A 25,712-nucleotide genomic window follows, 5' to 3' on the forward strand; every position below is an offset into this window, starting at 1 on the left:
GTTCTTTATTCTCTAAGCCTTCATTCTACAATAGCCAGAAATGACAGGGTGTCACAGCCATAGGCATTGTATATAACTGGCAGCCTGGTGCTGACAAACTGGTCGAACCAGATGTTGATGAAATAGACCTAAACTAAGCAAGGTCCACAAGGTTTTAAATAGATTATATGGTACTGAAATTAAAAATCAGTGATTTTACCGGAATCAATAATTGTAACAAGTTATGTTTCTGATAACTCAATGATCAAAAGAAATCGAAGACCAGTCTTCCTTACATATCTTTTAATCTGCATGTTTAGACATGGAGACTACTTAGGTAAATTAAACACTGTAGGTTTGCATTAATTATTACTTAATGCAGCATTATAATGATCTAAAATTTGTACTATGCAATATGTTAAGATGAAAGAAATTGTGAATTAGTGCCAGCTGTGGCTCAGTTGATAGCACTCTCATCACAAGGTTGTCCCACTCCAGGACTTGAGCACAAAAATCACTGTACTGCACTGTTGGAGGTGGCGGCTTTTGGATGATACATTAAACCGAGGTCCCATCTGCCCTCTCAGGTGGATGTAAAAGATTCCACAGCACTATTTTGAAGAAGAGCAGGGGAGTTATCCCTGCTGTCCTGGTCAATATTTATCCCTCGACCAACATCACAAAAAACGGAGCCATTATCACATTGCTGTTTGTGGGATCTTGCTGTGCCCAAATTGGCTGCCACGTTTCCTACATTACAGCGGTGACTGCACTTCATAAGTACTTCATTGGTTGTAAAGTACTTTGAGATGTTCTATGGTTCTGAAAGGCACTACATAAATGAAGTATTTTTTCTTTTATATTTGTTATTTGTGATTTCCATATTCACTCACAAGCCAGTAAAATCTTGCAAAGGTACCTGTTGTACTTCAATTTTATTAACAATTGATTTATGCTTCACAGTAATACAAACATTGTAGTATAACTGCAGAGTTGGTTTCTGATCTGATGAGCCCCCAGAGGAGTTAGTCGAATGTTGCTTGAGCATGACACGTCATACAGCATAATGTCAATCTGATTAATGTGAACAGTGGATTTGGGTTTGGGAGTCCTAGGGAAACATTACACCTCCTGTATACTTTATAAATTTTCCCAGAACACATCTTAATATAGCAACAGATCTCCCTTGGCATTGCTCATGATGAGTCAGAAGTCAGAAGGTGATTGGGGAAAGGGAGATGCACATATCCATCGAAAGAGTTTGGAAATCAGTGCTGGGGTTTGAAAGTGTTGGAGGGATGCAAGTCTCCAAAATGAAGAAAGAGGTTTATAAGTGATCTCAGAGGATCAGTGCAGTAAGTTTTGATCGTCTCCTGCAAAATAAGCAAATATACACAAACTTAAGGAAGGATTAGACCTACTTGTTTTATTCCAGTTCCTGGCATTACAACAGAGACTACAATTCAAAAAGTACTTAATTAGTTGTATAACGCTTTGGAAAGTCCCACAGTCATGAAAGGTGCGTTATAAATGCAAGTCCATCCTTTCTCCACCCAATATTTCTGCAACAGCAACTGATGTTATTTGAAGTTTCTGCTTAAATAAACATGTTTAAATTTGGGACATTTATTCAGAACGTCCTCCCAAACATCCACTGTTCACATTAATTATTTTGTTTTCTAATTGTTTGAGGTCTTTTGGAGATAAACATAAATAAATGTAATATTTAAAGAATATTACAGAATATAAATGTCAAACAATACCACATTTTACCATTTTTCAAAAACATAACTTGCTAAAGTCAGCAAATCCCTTAATTATAGTAACCAACATTGTTTTATCAGGATAGTTCATTCTTTACCTTGTCTTGATGTCAATCAGAATAGAATAATTCTCGAAGCTGTCGGCACAGATGGACTCTCGGAATTATTGAGTGTCTCTAATTGATAGACCTGAAGACAGAGGAGCACTGGAGTGCAATGGACAACATTATTAGTACTTTCTACATTGAAATTCCTGTTGTATAAGTAAGTTTAATTATTTTCTCATTCATTTTGCATTTTTATATCCTTCTTATGTTATGAATTTTATTTTATTTCTAGTATTATGTCTCAGCTTGGTGCATAAAGCAAGGGGACAGTTGAACATACTTTGAGAAAGCATTTGTTGTGATTTCTTTAGTTCACCTTCTGCTGTTTGCAGACTGTCATTTCAAGGCTAAAATTACTTAGAATCATATAACACAGAAGGAGGACATTCAACCCATCACGTCTGTGCTGGCTCTTTGAAAGAGCTATCCCACTGCCTTTCCCTTTCCCATTGCCTTGCAATTTTTTCCCCTTCCATTATATATATCCAATTCCCTTTTGTAAGTTACTATTGAATCTGCTTCCAGCACCCTTTCAGGCAGTGCATTCCAGATCATAACAACTCATTGTGTAAACATAAATCCTCCTCAATTTTCCCATAGATTTTTTTCCCAATTATATTATTGATGGTTTTCTTCCCAGTTTGCTGATATTGAATGCCATTTTCCATACTTGATTTGATTTGTTGCTGTTTTTACGAATACAAACTTTCAACCAATCATGTAAAAGTGTAACTTAGCAATTTGTATGCATCGTGATTCTGAATTGCTGGTGCTCGTAAAGAACAAAATCATTTTTTTAAGCAGAGCTTTTGCTATCCTGTGATGTTCGATGCCAGTTGTACAATGTAGGATATCAATTCCTATCTTTCACCAGCAAACAGCAAAGTCAAGATTCAAACCTTTACCCAGAGGGTGATTAGAATGTGGAACTCGCGACCACAAGGAGTAGTTGCAATGAATAGCAATGATGTATTCATGGGGAAGCTAGGTAAGCACATGTGGGAGAAACCATGATCAGTGAGCTTTGATCCTGTAGGTGCTGTTTTTGTGTTTTTTGGGGGGGTTTTGGGGGTGGTGTCAGCGTGGTTTTTATGGCATTTCGCTCTTTGGGATTAGAGATCTACTGTGGTTGTTGTTTTCCTGTTAGTTGGGGTTTTAATGCCTGTCCCAGGAAAGCTTCAAGCAAAAAATGGCTGCAACCAACACCAGAGCTCCAGGCCAGGGGATGCGTAACACCATTAGGGTGGCGGTGAAAAATAGTGAAGGAAGTTCACCCATCGACCGCACCTTCTTCATTAAGAAAATCTTGATTGAATGCTATGGATTCCAAGCTGCAGACATCTTCTGCCTGTAGGACTTCCCCAGTAGTGGATATTTCGATGTGACATTCAAGAATGTGGCGAGATGCAGCAAGCTCCTGAAGGTCTTCAAGGAGAGAGGAAATCAGGCACCGCCGTCGATCCTCAGGGCGGAGCAGCTCTTCATGCTGCGGTTGCAACGCAATCAGATGGTGACAATTCACCTCTACAACACCCATGTCCCTGTCGTTGATGTGCTCACCTTCCTCGCCAGGTATGTCGAGGTGGCCGGCAGCGGTACTGAGGTCAAGGACCCCTTTGGGATTTGGACCAGCAAGCGGCAGGTCAAGGTCACCTTGAAGGTTGATGCCAATGCAGCCATCATCCACCCTCCCTCCAGCTTCGCTATTGGGGGAAGTCGAGGCTTCTTGGTCTACGCGGGACAGCCCAAAGTTTGTCAGACCTGTGGCAAATCTGGTCATGTGGCAGCTAACTGCAGCACCGTCATCTGCAAGAACTGCAAGCAAGAAGGCCATCACACTAAGGACTGTAAACAGAGTAAGTACTGCAACCTGTGTGGTGGGGCAGGCTACCTCTACAAGACCTGCCCCAAATGCTGCCTCAGTTACGCACAGGTGGCAAAGCACAAGGAAAGGCTGGAGGAAGGAACGCTGAACGTGCCTCGAGCTGTGAAGGAGACCAGCAACCCTCCCCGCAGCAAGGAAAATCCATCTGAGAAGGAGAGGAAAGGGGAAGCAGCTGCAACAAGCGACCCAACACCTACCCCATGCAGGAAAATACCCAAGGACTGGGACGAGTAAGGACACCTGGTGTGGTAAGCAACATCCAGTTTTAAATGGATATAAAGATGGCTTCTATTAACATGTGTTGCGTTAAATCCACTATGCGATGTGTTTAGACCTTAGGTTACCTTGCCAAGGTCAAAGCCGACCTATTGTTTCTGCAGGAGTGTGGGATACCGCACCTCAGCACCTACAGGCAATGGTCACGATGGTGGTCCCACGGGCCATCGATCTGGTCAGGGGGAAATGATTCCCATTCCTCCAGCCTGGGTATTCTGCTGTGGGGAGGCAACCTCACTATCTCCGAAGTTCAGGAGGTGGTGGGCGGTCGCCTCCTCATAGCAGACATAATGTACAACAATGCTCCGCTCCAGTTAATCAACGTGTACACCCCGGTCCTCCAGCATCTCCCACTGCTGCTGGCGACGTCCGGGCCGGTCATTCTAGGCGGTGACTTCAACTGCTTCATTGATCCGGTAGTGATGACAGCAAACTGGACGCTATGTCCAGATTCCCGATGGAAACAGTAAGAGATGCCAAGCTGCACGACGTCTTCAGCAGCCCTCTACACAGAGCACAGCATAGATACACCTGGTCAAGACCGAACGGGTCTGCCCATTCCAGGATTGACTTCCTGTTTGTGTCCCGTGCTGTCATGGTCAGATCCACCGACGTCAAGCCGGTGTTCTTCTCCGACCATTGCCTCTTACTGGCCGACTGCCACTTACAGGATGACCAGCGGGTTGGCAGGGGGACATGGAAACTGAACATAAAACTGCTGACCCCAGAAAACATTGAGGAACTCAAAAGGGATTACAAAGGTTGGAGAACCATGAAACCCCTCTTTGAGTCTCCGGTGCACTGGTGGGAAGCAATCAAGGCGAACATCAGTAAGTTCTTTATCCTCAAGCATGTTCAGAGGGCGAGAGAGAGACAGAGGGAAATGTCCCGACTCCAGAAAAGAATGCAGAATCTGCTCCAACTGCAGTCGATGGGGGTCGAGGTCAAGGAGGATCTCCAAGGAGTGAAGAGCCAGCAGGCCTCGCTCTTTGTCATGGAGGCCTCCAAGATCATCTTCCGATCCAGAGTCCGCTCCATTGAGCAGGATGAGACATGCTCGCGTTTCTTCTTCCAAAGTGTACACAGAGAGCTCTGTGATCAGAAGCCTGAAGGAAGAGGACGGCTCGGTAACGTCATCACAGTCTGACATACTAAGGATTAGCAAATCCTTTTATGCTGGGCTGTACGACGTGAAGCCCACGGACGGCACGACCTCCCAGTCTTTCCTGTCATCTATCACGGAGGTCTTAAATGACAGCATGCAGGAGAGACTGGACAAACTGCTAACTCTGGACGAACTGACAAATCTTGTCAGGTCCTTCGAGACGAGTAAATCTCCCGGAAGCAATGGCTTAATAGTTGAGTTGTATTCGGCTCTGTGGGACTGGATCAGCCCAGACCTGCTGGAAGTATACGAGAATAGGATTCTGGCCGTCAGGACGTCAGAATCCCTGAGGAAAGGCATCATCACCCTCATCTACAAGCGGAAGGTGGAGAGGGCGGAAATCAGAAATTGGAGGCCCAGCTTACTGCTTAATGTGGACTACAAGATTCTGTCCAAAGACATCGCCAGTTGGGTCAAGTCTGCTAGGAGTTGGTGATTCACCCTGATCAGACCTGCACTGTACCCAGCAGGAAGATCTCTGATAGCCTTGTGTTACTCAGGGATACGATCGTCTGTGTACAGTACAAGGGGAGTGGACACCTGCCTCATCAGCTTGGACCAGGAAGAAGGCTTTTGACAGGATATCGCACACGTACATGAGGGACGTGCTTTCCAAAATGGGGTTTGGGGAGGGAACCCGCAGTTGGATCCAACTGCTCTACACAAAGCGCAGTCTCAATCAATGGGTGGGAATCAGAAAGTTTTCCGATCCAATCTGGAGTCAGACAGTGCTGTCCTCTCTCCCGTGTCTTGTTTGTTTGCTGTATCAAACCTTTTGCTGAGTCCATTAGGAAGGATGTGGGCATTAGAGGAGTGACAATCCCAGGCAGCGGAGACGCTCAGGTCCAAGCCTCCCTGTACATGGACGACTTTGCCGTCTTCTGCTTGGATCGACTGTCCGTTCGCTGTCTGATGAGCAACTGCAACTAGTTCGAACTGGCCTCGGGAGCCAAAGTAAATCGCGAGAAGAGTGAGGCCATGTTCTTTGGGAACTGGGTCGACCGATCCTTTGTCCCCTTCACCGTCAGGTCAAACTACCTGAAGGTGCTGGGGATATGGTTTGGAGGGGCCGGGGCATGTGCCAAAACCTGGAAGGAGTGAGTAGCCATGGTAAAACAGAAACTGGGCATGTGGTAGCAGCGTTTGCTCTCAGTTGCGGGTAAGAACCTCATCACCAGGAGTAAGGCACTCACATTGTTACTGTATGTGGCGCAGGTCTGGTCCATACCCCACTTCTGCGCCATGGAGGTCACCCGAGCCACTTACCGCTTTATCTGGATATCCAAAATGGACTGTGTCTGGAGGGACACGATGTTTAAACCTCTGGATAAAGGGGAAAAAACATGGCCAACGTTGCCCTCATCCTGATGGCCACCTTCGTGTGCGGCTGCATCAAGCTGTGTGTAGAATCCCAGTACACAAACACAAAGTGTCACTACGTGCTGAGGTTCTATCTGTCCCCAGTGTTGCGAAGGATGGGTCTGGTCACATTGCCGCAGAACGCTCCATCCAGTTGGACCATGCCATACCACCTATCCTTCGTGGAAAAGTTTCTGTGGAAAAACACCTTTGACCACCGATCCATCAGGCAGTGGTCTGCACGGAATGTCCTCAAGGCCCTACAGGAAACGGAGATGGTGGATCCTGTCGGATGGTTCCCCGAGCAGACTGCCAAAGTCATTTGGCAGAATGCCTCATCACCAGAACTTTCAAACAAGCACCAAGCCTTAGCTTGGCTGGTGGTGAGAATGGCACTCTCCGTCAGATCCTTCCTGCATGCCCAAAATCTCACCGCCTCTGCACGCTGCCCTTGGGGTGGCTGTGGTGCGGAAGAGACTGTTGCCCACTTCCTTCTGGAATGTGCCTTTGCAAAGCAGGTGTGGAAAGAGATGCAATGGTTTTTGTCGAGGTTCATCCCAAGCAGCTCTGTAACACAGGAGTCTGTGCTCTACGGGCTGTTCCCAGGGACGCACACCAAGATAAACATCAACTGCTGCTGGAGAACCATCAACTCGGTGAAAGACGCTCTTTGGTCTGCCCGTAACTTGCTGGAGTTCCAGTGCAAAGAGTTGTCCATGACTGAGTGTTGCAGACTGGCACATAGTAAGGTCCAGGACTACGTGCTGAGGGATGCACTAAAGCTTGGGGCAGACACCGCAAAGTCTAAATGGGGAAAGGCCACTGTGTAAGGTTCTCCCGCCATAGTGAACTGAGGGGCTGGAACCCATGTAAAACCCTTCGGGCGATATGCAGCAAATATGGTTTTGCTGTGTAATGCAAATGCACATTGCATGTAAAAAGGAATGGAAGGGTTGTGAGGCAACGCATGTACTGTATTGAAGAAAACTAATTTCTTTTGCACTTTCTGGAATGTCAATTTGGAACTGTTTTGAACTGTTTTGTAATGTATTTTTTTTACAGATTTTTATGAATATAGTATATTTTTGGGAATAAATGCACGAGGGAGAAAGGAATAGAAGGTTATGCTCATAGTCTTAGATGAAGAGGAGTGGAAGGAGGTTCACATAGAGCATAAACACTGGCGTAGAACAGTTGAGCTGAATGGCCTGTTTCTGTTCTGTATGTTCTATGTCATTCATTGTAAATCTGAACTTAGCTAATGTCTTTAAAAGAAAATAATGGCACAAGTTACTGCTTTCAGAGAGAAAGGCATTTATATCAGCTGATGCAGGAATATTTTTAGAAAGTTTCTGTTACAGCATTCGAAAACCTAAAGAAGTATGTTCACCCAGAGGACTTTACCATCCAAATATATGGAGAAAAATAACCCTCACAGAGCAACCACTGAAACAGACCTTGGAGTGTGTGAGAAACATACTGGGAGATATAGACGTATGCTTGCTTCAAAGTGTGTCACAACAAAATATAAGACACCAAAGAGCTGGTCCTGACAAAGGCACAACAATGAGAAACAAGTGAACATAAACACAACAATTTAATGAAATTCTAACCTCTGCAGCAACTCTCTGAGTAAGATTGAACAACTGTGTTTTTTTGACCTTGTACACTCCAGAGAGCAATTCTCTGCAAATGACAAGTCCGATCATTAGCAGCTGGCAGGATCTGCAGTCTCATGGTTGCGATTCACATTCAAAAGGATGAAAGGTAAGCTGTGGCATAGAAACAGTGATCAAGGGCAGGTCACAGCAGGGCTACCTATAGAGAAGGACATCAAAGCCCATTAGATTTCAAACTCTGTGTGGGTGCCCCCTGCAGAAATACATTCCTAAGGATCACCTGTATTTGCTGTCATGCTCCCACATGAGTCTTGTAAATAGTTTAGACATCTCAGGGTGCCCATGCAGAGACTGGCATACTCTCAGCGACAAGCTGTCCTATCATCTGAAGGATAGTGTTCGCTTCCTGAAGGAACACAGTGCAATCATTGCAGAAAATGTTTTTCATTAGTACATACATAGCAACAGAAACAATGGCCTTGATTTTAATATCCCTATCCATCCCGATGGGAGGGAGAGGGTGAAAATATCAAGATTGAGCAATCCGATGACACCATCCTGACCCCATTCCTGGTCGTTTAAACTTGAACAAACAGAAATCCGACCATTGAGGCTCCTTGAAAAGGCAGATGGGGGCCTAATTAACATTCTGGAGTCGCAGCCTGAAGACATCATCAGCGCTGTGACTTAAATTGAACTGTGAGTGAGGGGGGAGGTCCGAGATCTGGGCAGCCTGGCAGCAGGTTTGATGCAGTAAGTGCAAATGGGCCATGGTAATTTTAAAGGTCAGCTCCTTTTAGTGCTCCTTGTGGGCCAGGAGGAGCTGGAGACTTCCCACCAGGCCTCACAAGCATGCCCAGAGACTTCTGCTCCCCTACGCTAGGACCTGATCACTGACACCCTGGAGCTGTTCCTACCTTCTGACTGCTGGAGTCAATCCCACAGCTCACTGGCTGCAGCCTCCTGATGTTTGTTTATGCTCTTGCCCACCGGCCAGGCTGTAAATTTGGCCAGCTGTCACGTGGGATTATTTAAATGAGGCCCTGTTGTTACGATCAGCAAGGCCTCCACGTGCCTGGCCTTCCATGCGCTATAGTGCTACCCTGCACCCTCCCCACCTCCCATTAATATCAGGGCTAATGTGATATTTGTCTGCGTTTGTTACCTTAATATGTTTCATAGAGCACAGTCTATTCAGCCTGTCGTGCCTGTGCCAGTGCTATCCAATTAGTTTTATTCCCCTGCTCTTCCCCTAGTACTGTAGTTTTTTTTCTTTTTAAATATATATCCATTTTCCTTTTGAAAGTTACTATTGAAACTGGTTCCATCACCCTTTCAGGCAGTGAATTCCAGATCATATCAATTCTCTGGCAAAAAAAAAAATCTTCTCATCTTATCCCTGGCTTTTTCTTTTTTGGCAATTATCTTACATTTGTATCCTTTGCTTACTGACTCCCCGCCAGTATATACAGTTTCTCCATAGCTACTCCATCAAAACTCCTCATTATTTTTGAACACTTCAGCTCCTTAAACCACCTAACTACAGAATTTTCGAGAAACTTTGCTCTCATTACATGGTATGGCCAGCCCAAATAGAAATCCCACTGACCTTGAAGATCCCCTAGGGTTCATAGACTGCCAGTTTAAAAACCTATGCTCTAACCACCCGACTGAAACACTGTAAATGCTGTTATGAAGGTGCTTCTGTTTTTTGTTAAAATATTTGTTAACATAGTCAAACTGAATAAATGTTGGACCAGTTTTTCTCAAGGGAGTCATCAAGAGGGCACTGAAAGAACTAGTTTGGCAACAAAGTATACTGGTTGTCACATGACTCATGTTAAAAATAGAACAGAAACCCTGGTAACAGGGGAAAATGTGGACAGAGAAGTCAGTAGCGCACCCCTTGATTGAACAAGCCAGGAGCAGCAGAGCATACCTGCGAGGGCAGAAAACACACAAGCTATTGGTTATAGCGTCAGAGTGTGTTTTACCTTCTGGAGTGAGCGGCTGATGAAGTTAGCCTACTGCTGAAGAAGTGAAGGAAGAAGACCACAACACAGCTTGCTTTCCAGCATCTCTAAAAGACCCTGAGAAGTCCACTGTGTTAATTCATCTCGTCTCCTGCCTTTGAAGAAAGGCCTGCTAAATTAGTTCTCAACACCACCTGAAAAGAACTGTTTTAAAAGATCCCAGTGATGTGTCTACCTGTACTCGGAGGCTAGACTGTATACCAGTTTTGGAACAACATGGGCTGGATTCTATAGGCCCGCCACCAAATTAGGCAGCGGGTGAGAAAACTGGCGGCCCACACACTCAGAGCACACATCATGGAGCCTCTGCAATCCTAAACGTGGTGGCTCATTAACATACCTGGGGTGTCACCTCCCCCCCGATGACATGGAGGGGGCAGGCAAGTCGTTCTTGGCAATAGCATCCTTCCCCCTCCCTGCAGGTGTTGCACCTCATTTCCAGATGGATAGATTCTTGATGTGCAAGGGGGTGGAAGGTTATCGGGGGTAGGTGGAAATGTGGAGTAATTGGTTCAGCCATGAACTTATTGAACGGCGACGGATCGGGCTCGAGGGGACAGCTCTATAAAATTCAGCCCCATATCTCATCTGCTGATTTCTTCAAAAATGCGCAAGTAATCAGCCCAAGTATTCTTTTGTCTGTAACAGAGCTCTGAATTTTAAAAAAATCCTTTTTATTTTTCCTGTTAACCACTGTATGTATGTGTGTGTGAATATGAGGGGCTAAAGTAAAAAGGGAACTTTAAAATTTAAATCTGTGTGTTTATGCTTTACTCCATTACTAGTTAAGACTTGTTCTATAATAAACTGATAAATATTGTTGTTCATTAAAGAAACCTGATTAGTGTGTTCTATTCTAGGAAAAATAAAGTTCATGATTGACTGTATTCATAAGTGGGAAAATTTAAAATATATGTTATGACCTGTGGAGAAATGGGACTAGAATAAACAGTGTACTCCTCCTGCCTCGATAATAACAATGCACAGTGATAAGAGCTGAGCCTACTGAATGAAACACTTTTTTTTGTTTAACTTAAGGTTTTATTTGCAGGGAATTAAGTGTTTTTTAAACACAATTTCCAAAATGTTATGGAGTCCATAACAAGGAAAATTTAAAAGAAATGACATTTGTGTTTTACAACTTACCTCTCTCCATTATTACAAAACCAACATCACAAAATAAGAACAGAGTACTGTCAACATCAGGACAATCAGCGCTTGTGCTGCTTGTGTACAGCTTCCGACAATAAATCTTCCAAACTTCAGATATTCAATGTATAACAGCTAGCTGCAGTTACTATACAGCAAAATACAGTATGTTAGCCAGCCCTGACTATTCCCTATGCACGTCACATGTCATGGACTTAATTTTTAGGCTTTCTTCAAACCCATTAGGACCGTATGATCTTAACTCAGAATTCTGGTGGAATTTGATTTATACATTATGCAATACTGCTTTTACTAATTCACGCCAAATGTATGAAAACCATCAAATAGTATTTCTACCACAGATTTCTCCCCATCTACAAACATGTTTTACAGTTTTGCATATGCTACAATGCAACTCTGGAAACCAACAGTCAGTTATCTTCTCATTAACAGATTTGTTTCTTCGGTGTTTTGATAAGTCTGGGCTACATTGGCAGGGTGTTACATCCAGTTTGTTTCAAAAGGATGGCAAAAAGGGACACTTGCCCACGATGAAGGGGCTTTGTTTCTTGTCAAAATAAGATGCACAAGCTTTTCAGCAGTGTGTTGCTACTGAGGTGTAGGTGGACATCTCCCGACGTATTGTGCTAAACGGAGAGAGCTCAAGTTCTGTGGTAAATTCATTGTCGTTGTCATCACTTGCGACAGTGGACGACTTTGGGCCGCATTCCTCACAACAGCAGCAGCAGCAGTCCAAAAAGGCGCGGCTGAATGGCTTGCAGAGGCAGAAAAGGACCACTGGGGTCACACATGACTTAAAAAACAAAAGGAACTGACTGATGAGCTGCAGAAGATCCACCGTTTGCTGGGAGACCCCGGTGGTCATGTAGGCAGTCACAATATTGCAGATGTTTTCGGGGATGATACAGAAACCATAGAGAATGGTCAAGGCCACCACTGTGCAGTTCATCTGGCCTTCGAGTTGAATCTGACGTTTATTCCCTCTGGCACAGGACTTCTCTGCCTTTCTGATTTTTCTAGCTGTCACGATGGAGCTGCCAATTGTGAAGATGGTGGGCAAGCAGAAATAGCAACCGAAGTACCACCACATCTTGGCACTGTCATAAGTCAGTGCCAACACATACAGCGAGTCTGGTAACTTAGGAGATATCTTCACAACACAGCGGTCTGCAGTCAAATCGGAGGCCGCTACCTCCTCTGTTATCAACTGCCGAAGAGCAATCTCGGGAAGTGCCAGTAACATGGCGCCCACCCAGATGACAGCCAGCTTGGCTGTTGTTGATGAGCAGTTTTCAATCATCTCGTAGTACATCTGCACATTGGTGGCCGCTCTGAACCTGTCAATGCACAGTGCACACAAAGTGAAGGTGGTGACTCCGAGGGAAGCAACCTGTCGAAGAAAAGGTTGAAAAAATTTTATAGATGCAATATTATTTATTGTGAGACTAGAAAAGTTCAACAGTGAGAATCAACACCCACTAGTAGTTAATGCCATTTTTAATTCTGTTTGTAAGGGTTTTGTTTTACTTTATCTAGTAATATTTTAACAATATTGATCACTACTGTGGGAAAGTCGAACCATTTAGTGCATGTTTGTGGATGAGTGTTAAAAGCTCTTTGACAAGGTACTTTTACAGCAGTTGCCTGTCTAACATTGTTGGTGTGTTTCCCACACACTCAACACTGAAGAATAAAGATCATAGAATCATATAGCAGAGAAGGAGGCTATTTGGCCCATTGTACCTATGTCAGCTCTTTGAAAGAGCTTTCCAATTAGTCTCACTCCCCTGCTCTTTCCTTATAGCCCAGCAATTTTTTTTCCTTTAATTATTTATCCAATTTTCTTTGGAAAATTACTTTTGAATCTGCTTCCACCACATTTTCAGGGAGTGTGGTCCAGACCACAACAACTCGCTGTGTAAAACATTGTTTCCTTATGTCGACTCTGGTTCTTTCGCCAATCACCTAGAATCTGTGTGATCTGGTTACCAGTTCCTCTGCCACTGAAAACAATTTGTCCATATCTGCTTGATCTATACCCTTCATGATACTGAACATCTCTATTCAATCTCGCCTTACTTTTCCCTGCTCTGAGGAGAACAACTACAACTTCTCCAGTTTCTCCACATAACTGAAGTTCCTCATTTCTGGTACTATCAAAAAGTACAGTCTATATGGATAAAGACTTTATTTATTTTGCTAAATATTATTAATAAATTTTATAGTTCCTAACAAACATGTAAATCAGACTTTACTAATTTAATATATAGAATGCATTACTTTATCCCAGTGTAGTTTTCTCTTTTGTTTAAAAAAACTTTGCAAGTGTTTCTGAATATAATTTTAATCAAAAATATTAAGGGGATAATCCTCAATTATGTTAGCTCATAAAATGGAAGAATCCTCTTCCTTAATCCCAGTCCTTCAGTGGTATTAAGAGGAAGCTAGAGAAGCACATTCGGTAGAAAGGTATAGAGCAGGGAGCAACAACCTTGTTTTTTTACCTGAAGATGCTTTAAAAAAAAATAATTGCCTAAAGTAAAATATTTTGGAGCCACAAGATGAAAATTCGGCATTTCTAAATCAAATGCTTGGCAAATTGCCAAGGGGCTGTGGTAGAATGCATAATTTGCATATATAATAAAGAAAATACACATATCAATAGAAAAAAAATAGATTTAACTCTGAATTATCATATTTTTTTTAACTTTCTTTCCTATAATTTTGTCAGTAAAGTCGTCTTTAAAACAAACTTTAACTTAAGAGGCATAGAAATAAGATAATTTTTTGGCTATTGGTTCTTGTGATAAAAAGAGCTTCTAATAGCACATTCAGAATAATTAATCATCTCAGCTACATTAGAAACAATAACGGTCACAACCAGAAGCCTGTTCTTCGAATCAAAGGCATTGGGCTAAACACGCCAAAGAGCCACCGCGATCATTTAAATAGCCGGGGTGGGCTGCACCCTCCTCCCTCCCCACTGATCACGTGGAGGAGGCGGGCTGTCTGGCCCCGGCAATGGTATCAGCTACTTGTGTGCAGGCGCTGACGCCATTTTTAAAGGGCTGTTAGCCCTACTGGGACATTTAAATATTTAATTGAAACTGATTTAGAATAAATAAATACATTTCTTTTGCCCCTTTCCTAGCCCCCCAATATCAATTCAATTAATTATTTGCCCTTTCCTCCCCCAAAACACTTACCTTCACAATCTAAACTTACCCCCCCCAAACAGCACAAACTTTAAACTATAACCCTTCCCACCATCCCCTACACCGTTGACGTTCATTTGACCCCATTGCCCCCCACCCGCACTGAGAAACTTACCTCCTTTCCCCTCCCCACCAGTGTTGCGCCTCGTTTCCCCAGACGGGGATCCAAAGGCGGGGTAGTGCTGGCCGCTGGGGTGAAGATCGGCGGGACCTCAGGAGGCGGCGGGAGACTCATTAATTCAAGTAGGTTAATTTATTTAAATATTTAAATGGTGGTATCATTGCCGAGCAGTGGGGGAGTTGCCACAAGGCCTCGCCACCGCCGGCAATATTGGGCTGAGCCCTGCTGGCATAGAGGTCCGTGGCGGGCCTCATCCGGGGCCATCTTCATGCACCCCCCCCCCCACCGCTCACAGATTCCGACATCGAGGCCTCTATAGAATCCAGCCCATTATCTATAACCATGGTGTAGCTATACCATTCAAACAGGCTTATTTAGAACACAATGATGTTTATCGTTGAAATAATCATTTGAAACCATAAAGTGCAGCATAATGATTAACCTTTCATCCCCACAATAAAAACACAGCTCTTACTTTTCTGGACTTAATTCTTTTTAGGCTTTTTTCATATTAATGCAATCCAACTGGAAAAGGTTGGGAGCTGCAAATGAGATGTTAAAGAGCTGCATGTAGTTCCAGAGCAACAGGTTGCAGACCCCTGGTATAGAAGGATATGTTGATGGGGGTTAGATAAAGAGGGATGGGAGGAGGTGCATGTGGAGCACAAACACTGGTGTGAACCCATTGGGCTGAATGTCCTGTTTCTGTGCTGTAAATGCTCTGTAATACTTTGTAAGTGTTGAGAGTGTGGGAACATGTGCTTTTACCTCATAAAAGGCCCCTTTACTGTCTCCATGCAGAAGAAAATTAAATAGTGGATCTATCCGAGCTGGGCTTCTTAAGGGGGAAACAAATAACATTAAAACTGGACAGGCTGGTTCAGATTTTTTTTCATTCTCAGGGTATGGGCATGGCTGACCAGGCCAGCATTTATTGCCCAACCCTAACTACCCTTAAGATTCATAGTTTGATACAAATGAGTAGTTTGTTTGCCCACTACAGCAAATGGTTAAGAGCCAACTATAGAGGTGTGGAATTGGATTAGGTAAGAATGGCAGGTTTCATTACCGAAATGATAATAGTGAACCAGTTTTTTTTAAACAGCAATCCAACAGTTTCATGGTCACTTTCACTCATACCAATACTTTAAAAACTGAATTCAAATTCTCAAGCTGGCATACTAGAATTATGAACTCAAGTCCTCTGGATCACCAGTCCAGTAATATAACCACCACACCACTGTGCCCACTGTCATCTGAGTGTTACAGCATTAATGCTCAGAGCTTTATAGTAGGGCGGAACATATGTTTGATTTTCACTGCAGTGAATGCAGAGATACTGAGTCAGACTTTTAACCTGCCAGACTGTCATTTCAATTGAAAGCAGGTGGTTTTTCTAATTGGTGGCTGATCTGTCGCATTAGTTTTGTTCCTGGGTGGCAAGTTGAAATCTACTCCACTGATTGGAAACTGTGTTTCAGACATGGAGTGAGAGGGAAAATCCTAGGCCGGGGTAATCTTAGTGCCCCCTGTTAGCTGGTAATGCTGGTGCCCCCTCCAACCCACCCCACCTCCCCCAACACCCACCCCAGCCCAACCAGCCAGTGTCTAGAAATCTTAGCACCCGCTGTTGGCTGGCAATTGGTGGTAGCTTGGAGCAGGCCACCTGCCAACTTGGAAGGCTAGGCCTGCCAGATGGACTGAAGATCTAAAAACGGGGGGACAATATGCAAATAATAGAAAATATTACATAAATGGTCAAATTACACTAAGAAGGAACTATAGGTATCTGTTAAAATTCCTTTGCTATTTTAATGGATACAGGTTAACATGTTTGTTTGCTTATTCTGCATATGGTGATTTTGCCCCAAAAGGGAATTTAAAAATATATACTTTTTAACAGCTCGCAAATGTTAAAAACAAAAATTCAACATTGAATTTTCCGCAGATTTGACCACTAAAAGGTTTTCGAAAGAAAGAACTTGCATTTATATAGCATCTTTCATGACCTCAGGACTCCCAAAGGGCTTCACAGCCAATGAAGTACTTTTGAAGTTTAGTCATGTTATAATGTAGGAAACACAGCAGCCAATTTGCACAGAGCAACATGTCCCACAAATGGCAATGAGATAAATGACCAGATAATCAGTTTTACTGATGTTGTTTATGGGATAAATATTGGTCAGGACATCAGGAGAGCTCCCTTGCTCTTCTCCAAATAGTGTAATGGAATCTTTTACATACACCTGAGAGGGTAGACGGGCCTCAGTTTAATGTCTCATCCAAAAGACACACTTCAAACAGTGCAGCACTCCCTTAGTACTGCACTGAGGTGTCAATCTAGATTATGTGCGCAAGTCTCTGCAATAGGGGTTGATCCCATGACCTTCTGGGGTGGCACCTCTGATATTTTATTCAAAACAACATTATTACAATCCCTTTAAAATCAAAAAAAATTCCAATTGCTATTCTTGCATTAAAGCAAAATCATCCTCTGAACATCCAGTCTGGGACGATGACTGAATTTACCGCTTTTAAGAGTTCAAAGTTAACTAATTCATTGTTGAAATTTTAATAATTTCATTTGTAAAGTTTCTTGAAGTTCTGTTTCAAATTCTGTATTACTATGAAGCATAACACACATTATGTACACATCTAATATATAGATATTGTAACATTTTCTCAAGGACTTCATACTATGCAATCCATCCAGCGGCCATTACTATACCACTCCAAATCTTTCCTTATCTCCAAAATCTGTGTTTTAAAGATATTGGACTGCATAGTATTTTATGCTATATCATCATAATAACTGACTTAGAACACTGTTATAAAGAACATTGCCCATCCACCATTTTAAATATACACTTGCTCCACCAGCCCCCCACCATGGCTGCAGTGTGCACCATCTGCAAGATGCACTGCAGAAACTCATCAAGACTTCTTTAACAGCACCTTCCAAACCTCTGACTTTCACAATCTAGAAGGACTAGGGTAGGAAGTGCATTGGAACTATTGCCCGCCATTCCTTCATCCTGAAACTCCCTACCGAACAGCACTATGGCAGTACCTTCACCACATGGACTGCAGCAGTTCAAGAAGGCGGCTCACAACCACCTTCTCAAGGGCAGTTAGGATTGGGCAATAAATGCTGGCCTTTCTAGTGACTTTCATATCCCGAGAATGAACTAAAAAAATGGAAATATTAAATTTACTAAACTTTGAATTAATCAAAATGACAGCACACGAGCATCTCACAGCATATAATAGAAAGGAGACATATAAACTCGGACTGCTTTGACAGAACAAATCTGATGTTTGATCATTGATCAGTCTCATCTTCAAAAGCACCTATAAGTGTGTATTTTTTTAATATAGCAATTTTTAAAATATGCACTCATAAATTATGCCTTTTTTTTGCTTCCTAGTGAGCTGCTAGAGACAATAGGCTAGGAACAAGGGGGATGTCACTAAACTATGCCACAGAACGATGGGTGTGCGTGACATTAGGGAATCCCTCAGCATCAAAGATCCTTCCACAAGGGAACTTGTTAATTCAACACATAAACAAAGTGAAAATACTTCAAAAGACTTGGTCTTTAATACTGATAGATTATAGTCCATGCTTTTTTGGGTATGACAGTACTCTCTGCAGCAGAATTTGGAATACTTCTGTTCATGGTGCTTCAAATGTTTCAAAAGTCTATTCAGCCATAATGACAAAAGGCAGGGAGATGTAATTCTCATTCAATCCAATTAAATAGAACTATCTGTGCGGGTAAATCTGATGATTACAAGGTACAACAGATTGTAGAATATTTATATTGAGTAGACTACAGGTTTTATAGAAGTGATAGAGATACTACATGTATAAATTGCAAATGTCACAATGTTAGTTTCCTGCAAATAGTTGCTTTAAGTCAGGGTGTTTTCCTTAATACTGTCCATTGTGAAGCTTCGAATCATAGATATGATTTCATTGCACGGGAGAGGGGAGAAGATTAAACTCCTGCCTTTGTAAGTATTGGTTTCTTTTTCATTATACTGTTTCTTTTTACACATAGAAGTCATAGATTAGTTTTAATCCAGCACTTTATTTGAATTGTGGTACATTTCTCTGCCTGACTTTAGTGAGAAGAAGCTCTCGCCATTGCACAAATCCAATCCTGTTAAGTATCTCTTCACATTAGGCACAGCAAAAGGGGTGAAAGCAGAAGCTGACTGAAAGCAAAGGGTGACTCAGATAATATGCAGACACACTATTTCACTAAAGTTATTACTAGGAGGAATTTCACACACACAGAGGTTTATGATTATAATTTAAGTAAGCAAGAACAATTGATTACACACATTGCCTCTTTAAATTTTCTATTATTCCTCATTTGTGTTTCTTCATTTATAATTAAAGGTATGCAAATTCTGGACACCGGCATTTACTTAGAAAGCACTTGTGAGACCATGGGCTGGATTTTGTGCTTGGCGCGGGCCTCCCGGCGCCAGACTGAAAGGGTGGGAGGATCCCCGTCTCTCCCTTTTCGTGCCCACCCCGGAGCAATCCTCCGGTCTTTTTGAATCAAAGTTTTAGAAGGTGGGATCCTTGTCCCTTTAAAGATTTGAAAGGGATGGGAATCCTGCCCCCAAGAGCTGCCGGACAAATAGAGCGGTGGCCACAGCTGGTACTGCAGATGCCTCGGACCCAGGCCCAGTGGGGGAACCCCAGAGCAGAGGCAGGTGAGGCGGGGTCACTGGGGCCAGTTTAGCAGGCCCTGATGAGGAGGGATGGGGGGGGGAGGTGGTGGTCGTGCAGTCCATGGGAGAGGGGGGGTAAAGTTGTTCCCTGTGGGGGTCCTCCGTGGGCAACCAATTGCCCATGAAGGAGAGCCCCCCCCCCAATCCCGCAGGGAGGGTGCCTCATTTTTAAAGGCATCCTCTCGGCATGGCGAAGCCCCCACCCCCCCGCTGTTGGTAAGATCCATTAATAGGCCACTTAAGGGCCTCCACTGGCCTCTGGGTGGAACAGCCATTGTTGGCCTATCCCGCCCCCAGGAAGATCTGGGAGGCGATAGGCTCTCCGCTCTGTCGCCCCTCCCACTGCCCCCCACCCCGTCACAATACTCCATGCACCCATCCTTCAACTCCACCTCGGCGGGGCCCGTAAAATCCCAGCCCATGTGATGCGTTTGTGGATTTAACAACATTCCACCTCCTTCCCCTCAAATGATCTTCCTTTTCACTCCTCCTTTCCTGAAGGAACTGATCTATGTTGGTGTATGACTCCATGGACACTCGACACTAGTATCTCACCGAAGAAATCATTCTTCAAGTGTGTACCTAGGCTGGGATTTTCTGCTTGTTAGTTGACTGCCCATTTACTTTAAACACGAGCTGCTGAGCTCAGAAGCAGAAAGTTCATGTCAATGAGGGTTAGCAAACTATTCAACAGTCAAGTATTATAACCACCTCTGATTCTTTACTCATCTGACATCCACCTTACTAGATTGCAAGCAAGAAAAGGATCCCTTGCTCATTTTAACCCTCGCTGGATACAAACAATTTTTTGGCTGAGACCAACTAATTCATTGCAGGGCAAAGATCAAAACTGGTACCTTTTGGCCTCAAACCTGGTACCTTTCAAAATGTAAGATGTGTACAAATATAATGACTGTTATTGTAGAAGTTCACTTCCTTGCTGCTTATTTGTCACTTACAATGTCCAGATACTGCAGCAAAGCAATTTTAAAAAGTGAGGCGAATGCTGGGATATGTAACAGGCACATTACAATAGAAGTCTGCTATAGCTAAGGCTTTACAATGCACAGGCCAGACCTCCTTTAGAGTGCTTTGCTCAATTTCGATCAATATGCTAGAAAAAGAACTTCCATCAGAAATGTTATAGAAAAAAAGCAAAGGAATGAACCATGAAGAAAAATAATGATTATATATTGTAGCATATTATATTTTAAATTCTATTATTAAAAGGAAAAATTATGAGCAGCTTACGTTTCTTAGTCTGGACAGGAGTCAGTTAACAGTGGGTGAACATCTTGCCAGTATATTAAATAGTGTAAATAAGATGAACCCAGATTATTGTTTTAAAACATTCAGGAGAGAGTGCATAATTGGAAATTGGTGAAAAGTATATTTAGAACAGAAATCAGAAAGAAGTTCTCCACTCAAAAATTGATAAATTCTGCTAGACAAGATACAGGTACAAAAACATTCGGGTCACTGGGAATATAATTAGATGGCATAAATGACAGAATTTATGTAGCAGAGGGATGGATTGCAATGGGTAAGATTGTCTTTTCTCATCCCTGCCTTTTCTTCTGTTTCTCTCCTGATAGAAATAATACGACAACTGAGGTGCACAGATATGAATCTGAATCACCCACTTTGCAAAATGTTACAACTATTAGGACAATCATCCTGTGCTTATCTGGCTGAAAGATACCAGACTACAGTCAAGATCCTTGTGCCATATTGGCTTCCACGCAATGTTAATATTGTATTTGTCCAGCAAATTATCATGTGCATCATTTTAATTTTAAAAAGCACATCAATTTGGTAGGCAAATTAAAAGCATTCTGAGCACTTCTATGAATATGTTTGCACCTTCCCCAATGTAGCAGTTGGACAATCTATTTTATACATTTCGTGCACCAATTTAATTCATGCCATTTTGTATGTTTGACATTGTGGGTTCTGCTGCTAGTTATTGTGAGATGAATGTTGGGCCAGGCTGATTGATATTAGTTTGAAGTTTGATCTTTGTGCCGTTAACTGGCACCAATTAGTAAGGAGCAGGCTGGAGCATGTGGTGGGTGCATGAAGTGGGAGTGGGGAAAATCAGTCAGGCAGCTTCTGTTTGGGCTGACATTCTATGATAGAAAATGATCATTTCTGATGCAATATGAACTGACATTTAACCTTGAATATTTTAAGCACTGCTGCCTTTGTAATGGATTAAAACATTTACTTGAATGCCTGCGGAATATTAATAAAGCTCACACCAAAGAAGCGAGTTTGCATTAGTGATGGGAATGAAGTTGACAACCTACATATTGACAGCAAAGCCACTCTTGTGTGTCCTTGGACCCGTTAACTCTGTTTCTCTCTCCACAGATGCTGCCAGACCTGCTGAGTATTTCCAGCATTTCTTGTTTTTATTTCAGATTTCCAGCATCTGCAGCATTTTGCTTTTATTATTTAAAAGACCTTGACAAATAGCAATATTTTAATTCCAGCTTTGTAATTAACTGCTGAAACTATTTTGAATGAATGCATTTCACGATGTGGCGAAGCTTTCTGGTGTGCTGAATTAAGTGATCTCTGCAATTGTATTCCTGCTCTCCGGGGGATGGGCGGCGTGGGTGATCAACTGGATTCCCATGACTGATGGCGATTCATTAACTGTTAAAAAATGCACAAAGGATCGGACTTGTCTGTCCCCAGCTCGGCTTGCCAGAGGAGTCCACGGAACCATATCCCAGCACTGGTCACAGCTTTCAGAAAATAAAACTGGATTAAAAGTACTACTTTTTAAACTGCACATCTCAAACTTTATGTATTTGAAAGCGCTGCGTTAAAAAAATATCGTGCATTTGACAGAGTCTGTAAGAGCACTGGATGAGAAAATGTATTGTTAAGCAATATTGTTGTGCCTGACACACAAATGGAGGCAAACGGTCGAAAGCCGAACTGCAAGCTGCCGATGAATGGATCCAACACAGAAACTGAAAGAGATGCTGGGACCCCATTTTTAACTGGGCCGCAATACAAACGCATTCAATTGATTTTAACTGTTGAACATCACTGAGACAGGATTACTTTAAGACTATTACCACCGGCTCATTTAATCAGCAATTGGCGAGTGTTCCCTGCTATGCCTCAGTGTTACCAGTAAAATATGTAATTAATTCTGTCTTCTTTTACTCTAGGCGTCATTTAACGGGAACGATCAATGCTGATTGTCTCTTTGTGCCTAATGACTAGTCCTGTTGTCATATTACTAACATAAATCAGCCCACAAGAAGCATGCTAACAACTTATTGTACATATCAGCCTATGTTTTTTCATAACTGATTATAGGACAGGTGGGACTGAATGTAAGTTTGCGTTTGCATGTTATTTGTTTAAGGCTGCTAGTCTGTTGTAGCAATGTGATGAATGTTAATTATTAATCTAGGTGATAACATCTAACTTAATGTAACAAGGGCGATGAACAGACAAGCTGTCATGTTGTTACCAAGGAAACTGAGAAGAAGCAAGATAATAACTTTTAAGCAGCGTGTTATTCTATTCACTAATGAAGCTGCCTCTTTTCAGCTATCGTACAATATGTTGTTTAAACATCAGTTTAGATTTAAGTTCCCCTGACACATTAAGCTATCTGTTTCATTTAGGAGTTGACTGACTCACCGTCTATTTCCAGTTTGGGTTATCATTTCAGTTTTCCTGTATTGGTATTGACTTCTCTTTAATATGTGTACTAGGTATTTGAATTCTGCTGTTATTTGAGATTGAATAACCACACTTTACGGCTGCGTTTCTAATACAAGTTCAGTGTTGCTGTAAAGTAGTTGCCACTTTGCACCATTACTATAATTACTATAGTAGCAGTACAGCTCCAGAAGTGGGCCCTGACCTATCGCCAAAGGGCAGCTGTGAGAGATTGCCTGCAGCAGGCAGTCTCCCATCACCGTATGGTGAATAGCTGCATTGCAGTGTAGAACCAAGTTGAAAAAGGTGCTCAGGGGCCCTTAGATCTCCTGGGCACATTAACATAACAGCAATCTGTAAGTACTTTCACCACATGGACTGCAGCACTTCAGGAAGGTGTCTCATCACTACCTTCTCAAGGGCAACTCGGGATGAGCAATAAATGCTGCCCTGGTGGGGCACATAACTGAAGAATGAATAATTTATTTGTTATATTTAAGCATTGATTTAAATGTTTGGGAATGTGGGTGGCACTGTAAGTATCAAAATGTGTGTAAAATTCATTCATGTCTGGGAAGTTTGTTCATTTTTAATTCCTCACCTCAAGATAAGGGATCACCTTGCAGGAAAAATCTCCAAGCAGCCACTTTTTAGTCAGCTCATGAAATATGACCAGAGGCAGACAGAAAAAGATGATGAGAAAGTCCCAGAAAGCCAGATTGGCCAACAGTGAGTTGGAGATACTCCTCATGTAATAGTTGTGGCAGACAATGCACATGATAGATAGGTTTGCCATAATCCCAATCACAAATATGACAATGGAGAGACACATGACAGCGTAGGCCCCATAGGAGTCCTCAGTCACAGGGTAGAAAGGGTTCTTCAGCTGGCGTCTCCTCCCTGGTGCTTGTACAGGTAGTACTGCTGGAGCAGCCTCCAAGATAAAGGCACTGGAAGTGTTGAGGAATCCGCCTGTTCTGCCGTGTGTGTTGGAGAGCTCTGCCGATGTATTGAGAAACAGGGGAGCAGCTTCCTGTTGCAGGGTATACTGGAACTCGCCTGACCCCGTGGAGTTAGGAATAAGAGAATGTTTACCCTTCTCGCTCTTCTTACTTTTCTCTCTTATTCCATCAGTGTTTTCAATGCCATCTGCTCCCCTTTTAAACTTTCCAGTCGTGCTCATTTGGAAAAGCCCACCCTGTCGCCTCTCTCCATTGGTGGTGCTTTTCCTGACAGCGGATATCTTAGGGTCGAACTTTCCATGTCGAGACTCACTGTGTCCAGAGCCACGTTTCCCCACAACTCCTTGTAAAATTGCCCCACTATCCCCGGGAAAGTTCTCCGTTGTGTTCTCGCGGAGGTACTTTGACTTTTGCCATCGGTGTTCACCATCGACCAGCGTCTCATTGAAACGCAACCAGGTCGAATCCATGCCCTCTTGTTGCATTAACACCTGAAGGTCATTCAGTGAGTTGTCCCCATCTTCCTGCTGAAGCACTGAAGCTTCCAATTCTGATGCAGTTGACCCAGGAGAAACCCCAATGACTCCCCTCTCCTTAGTCCAGGTGCTGTTTAGCTGCACTGGATTGGGGTTTGCACAGACAGCCCAAACTACACAGAATGCAAGAGCGAGCACTGAGCACCGCATCTTCACACTGCTGCTCAACTAACAGAGGCGATATGAAAGTATAATATTTAGAAAGGCACTTGGTCCTTACCCATCGGACAGGAGCTCAATATTGCGCACCATCGGCAGCTTGAAGTTCCCAGTGTTAAAACACTGTCGGCAATATTCAGCCCGCTAACTCTAGACTTCTTGGAAAGCCAACTGGGGACCCAGCATCAACAAGAGGCAAGTTTCACCATCATTGAGGAGGAACTGGATCATATCCTGCTCTTGTCTCCCCCGCTAGCCTAAAGCGCTCTCTGTATTTAATCTTCTGGATTGTCCCGAGGTGCAGGCCAGTTCTGTGCTCCACTGTTACTCGCTTCCGCCTGCTCCTCCGCTTAGTTTCCAGACAGCAACCAGCACGGTTTGTGCATTGGTTTCCTTTTTGAACTGTATTTTACTTGTCTTTTTTTTTGGCCCGGCAATACAGACCTTTCAAACTCCCCCCCTTGGGTTTGAGAGGAAGGACCCGAGCAGATGAAAGCAGCCAAAGACTGGGGTCCGCCAAACACTCTGGGAAAGATGGTCCAAGGAGTGAGAGAGCGCCAGTCTGTGTGTGTGGAGTATGTTCTGTGGAGGCTGGTGTGTTCCCCTGGAGGCTGGAATCTCCCCAGTCCTGATCTGTCTGGAGAAATCCACCAAGAGTCGATCTCATACGAGCAGTTGGTGTCAGTCAGGGCGGTGGGGGAGGTTGAGGGAGGTTGATTTCGCCACTTCTCTCTGGAGGACCCTCCAACCTGCAGAACGATTGCACGACTATTTAAGCCCCTCCGCTTTTGTCACTTCGATCAGTACTTTTCACTTAAATTGCAACATTTTACAAGGTGGTCGAGCACTACAATGGAAGCTTTTCATGCATTTTCTCCGCCTTTGTAATTGCCACACGTTCCACCACAGTCACTATATCGGTGT

The 25,712-nt window shown here is 43.2% G+C and overlaps 1 protein-coding gene across 1 annotated transcript; it reads right to left on the reverse strand.

The window, feature by feature from the left end:
- Positions 1-11,289: 11,289 nt before the first annotated feature.
- On the reverse strand, positions 11,290-25,467 carry LOC137379882 (prosaposin receptor GPR37-like). The gene is made up of 2 exons (XM_068051284.1): positions 23,733-25,467; positions 11,290-12,746 (listed from the first exon to the last, which is right to left on the reverse strand). The coding sequence occupies exons 1-2, from the start codon at positions 24,777-24,779 to the stop codon at positions 11,931-11,933; spliced, it is 1,863 nt and encodes a 620-aa protein (XP_067907385.1). The 5' UTR covers positions 24,780-25,467; the 3' UTR covers positions 11,290-11,930.
- Between the last annotated feature and the right edge of the window lie 245 nt (positions 25,468-25,712).

Source organism: Heterodontus francisci, chromosome 18, assembly GCF_036365525.1.
Source record: "Heterodontus francisci isolate sHetFra1 chromosome 18, sHetFra1.hap1, whole genome shotgun sequence".
Taxonomy (NCBI): Eukaryota; Metazoa; Chordata; class Chondrichthyes; order Heterodontiformes; family Heterodontidae; genus Heterodontus; species Heterodontus francisci.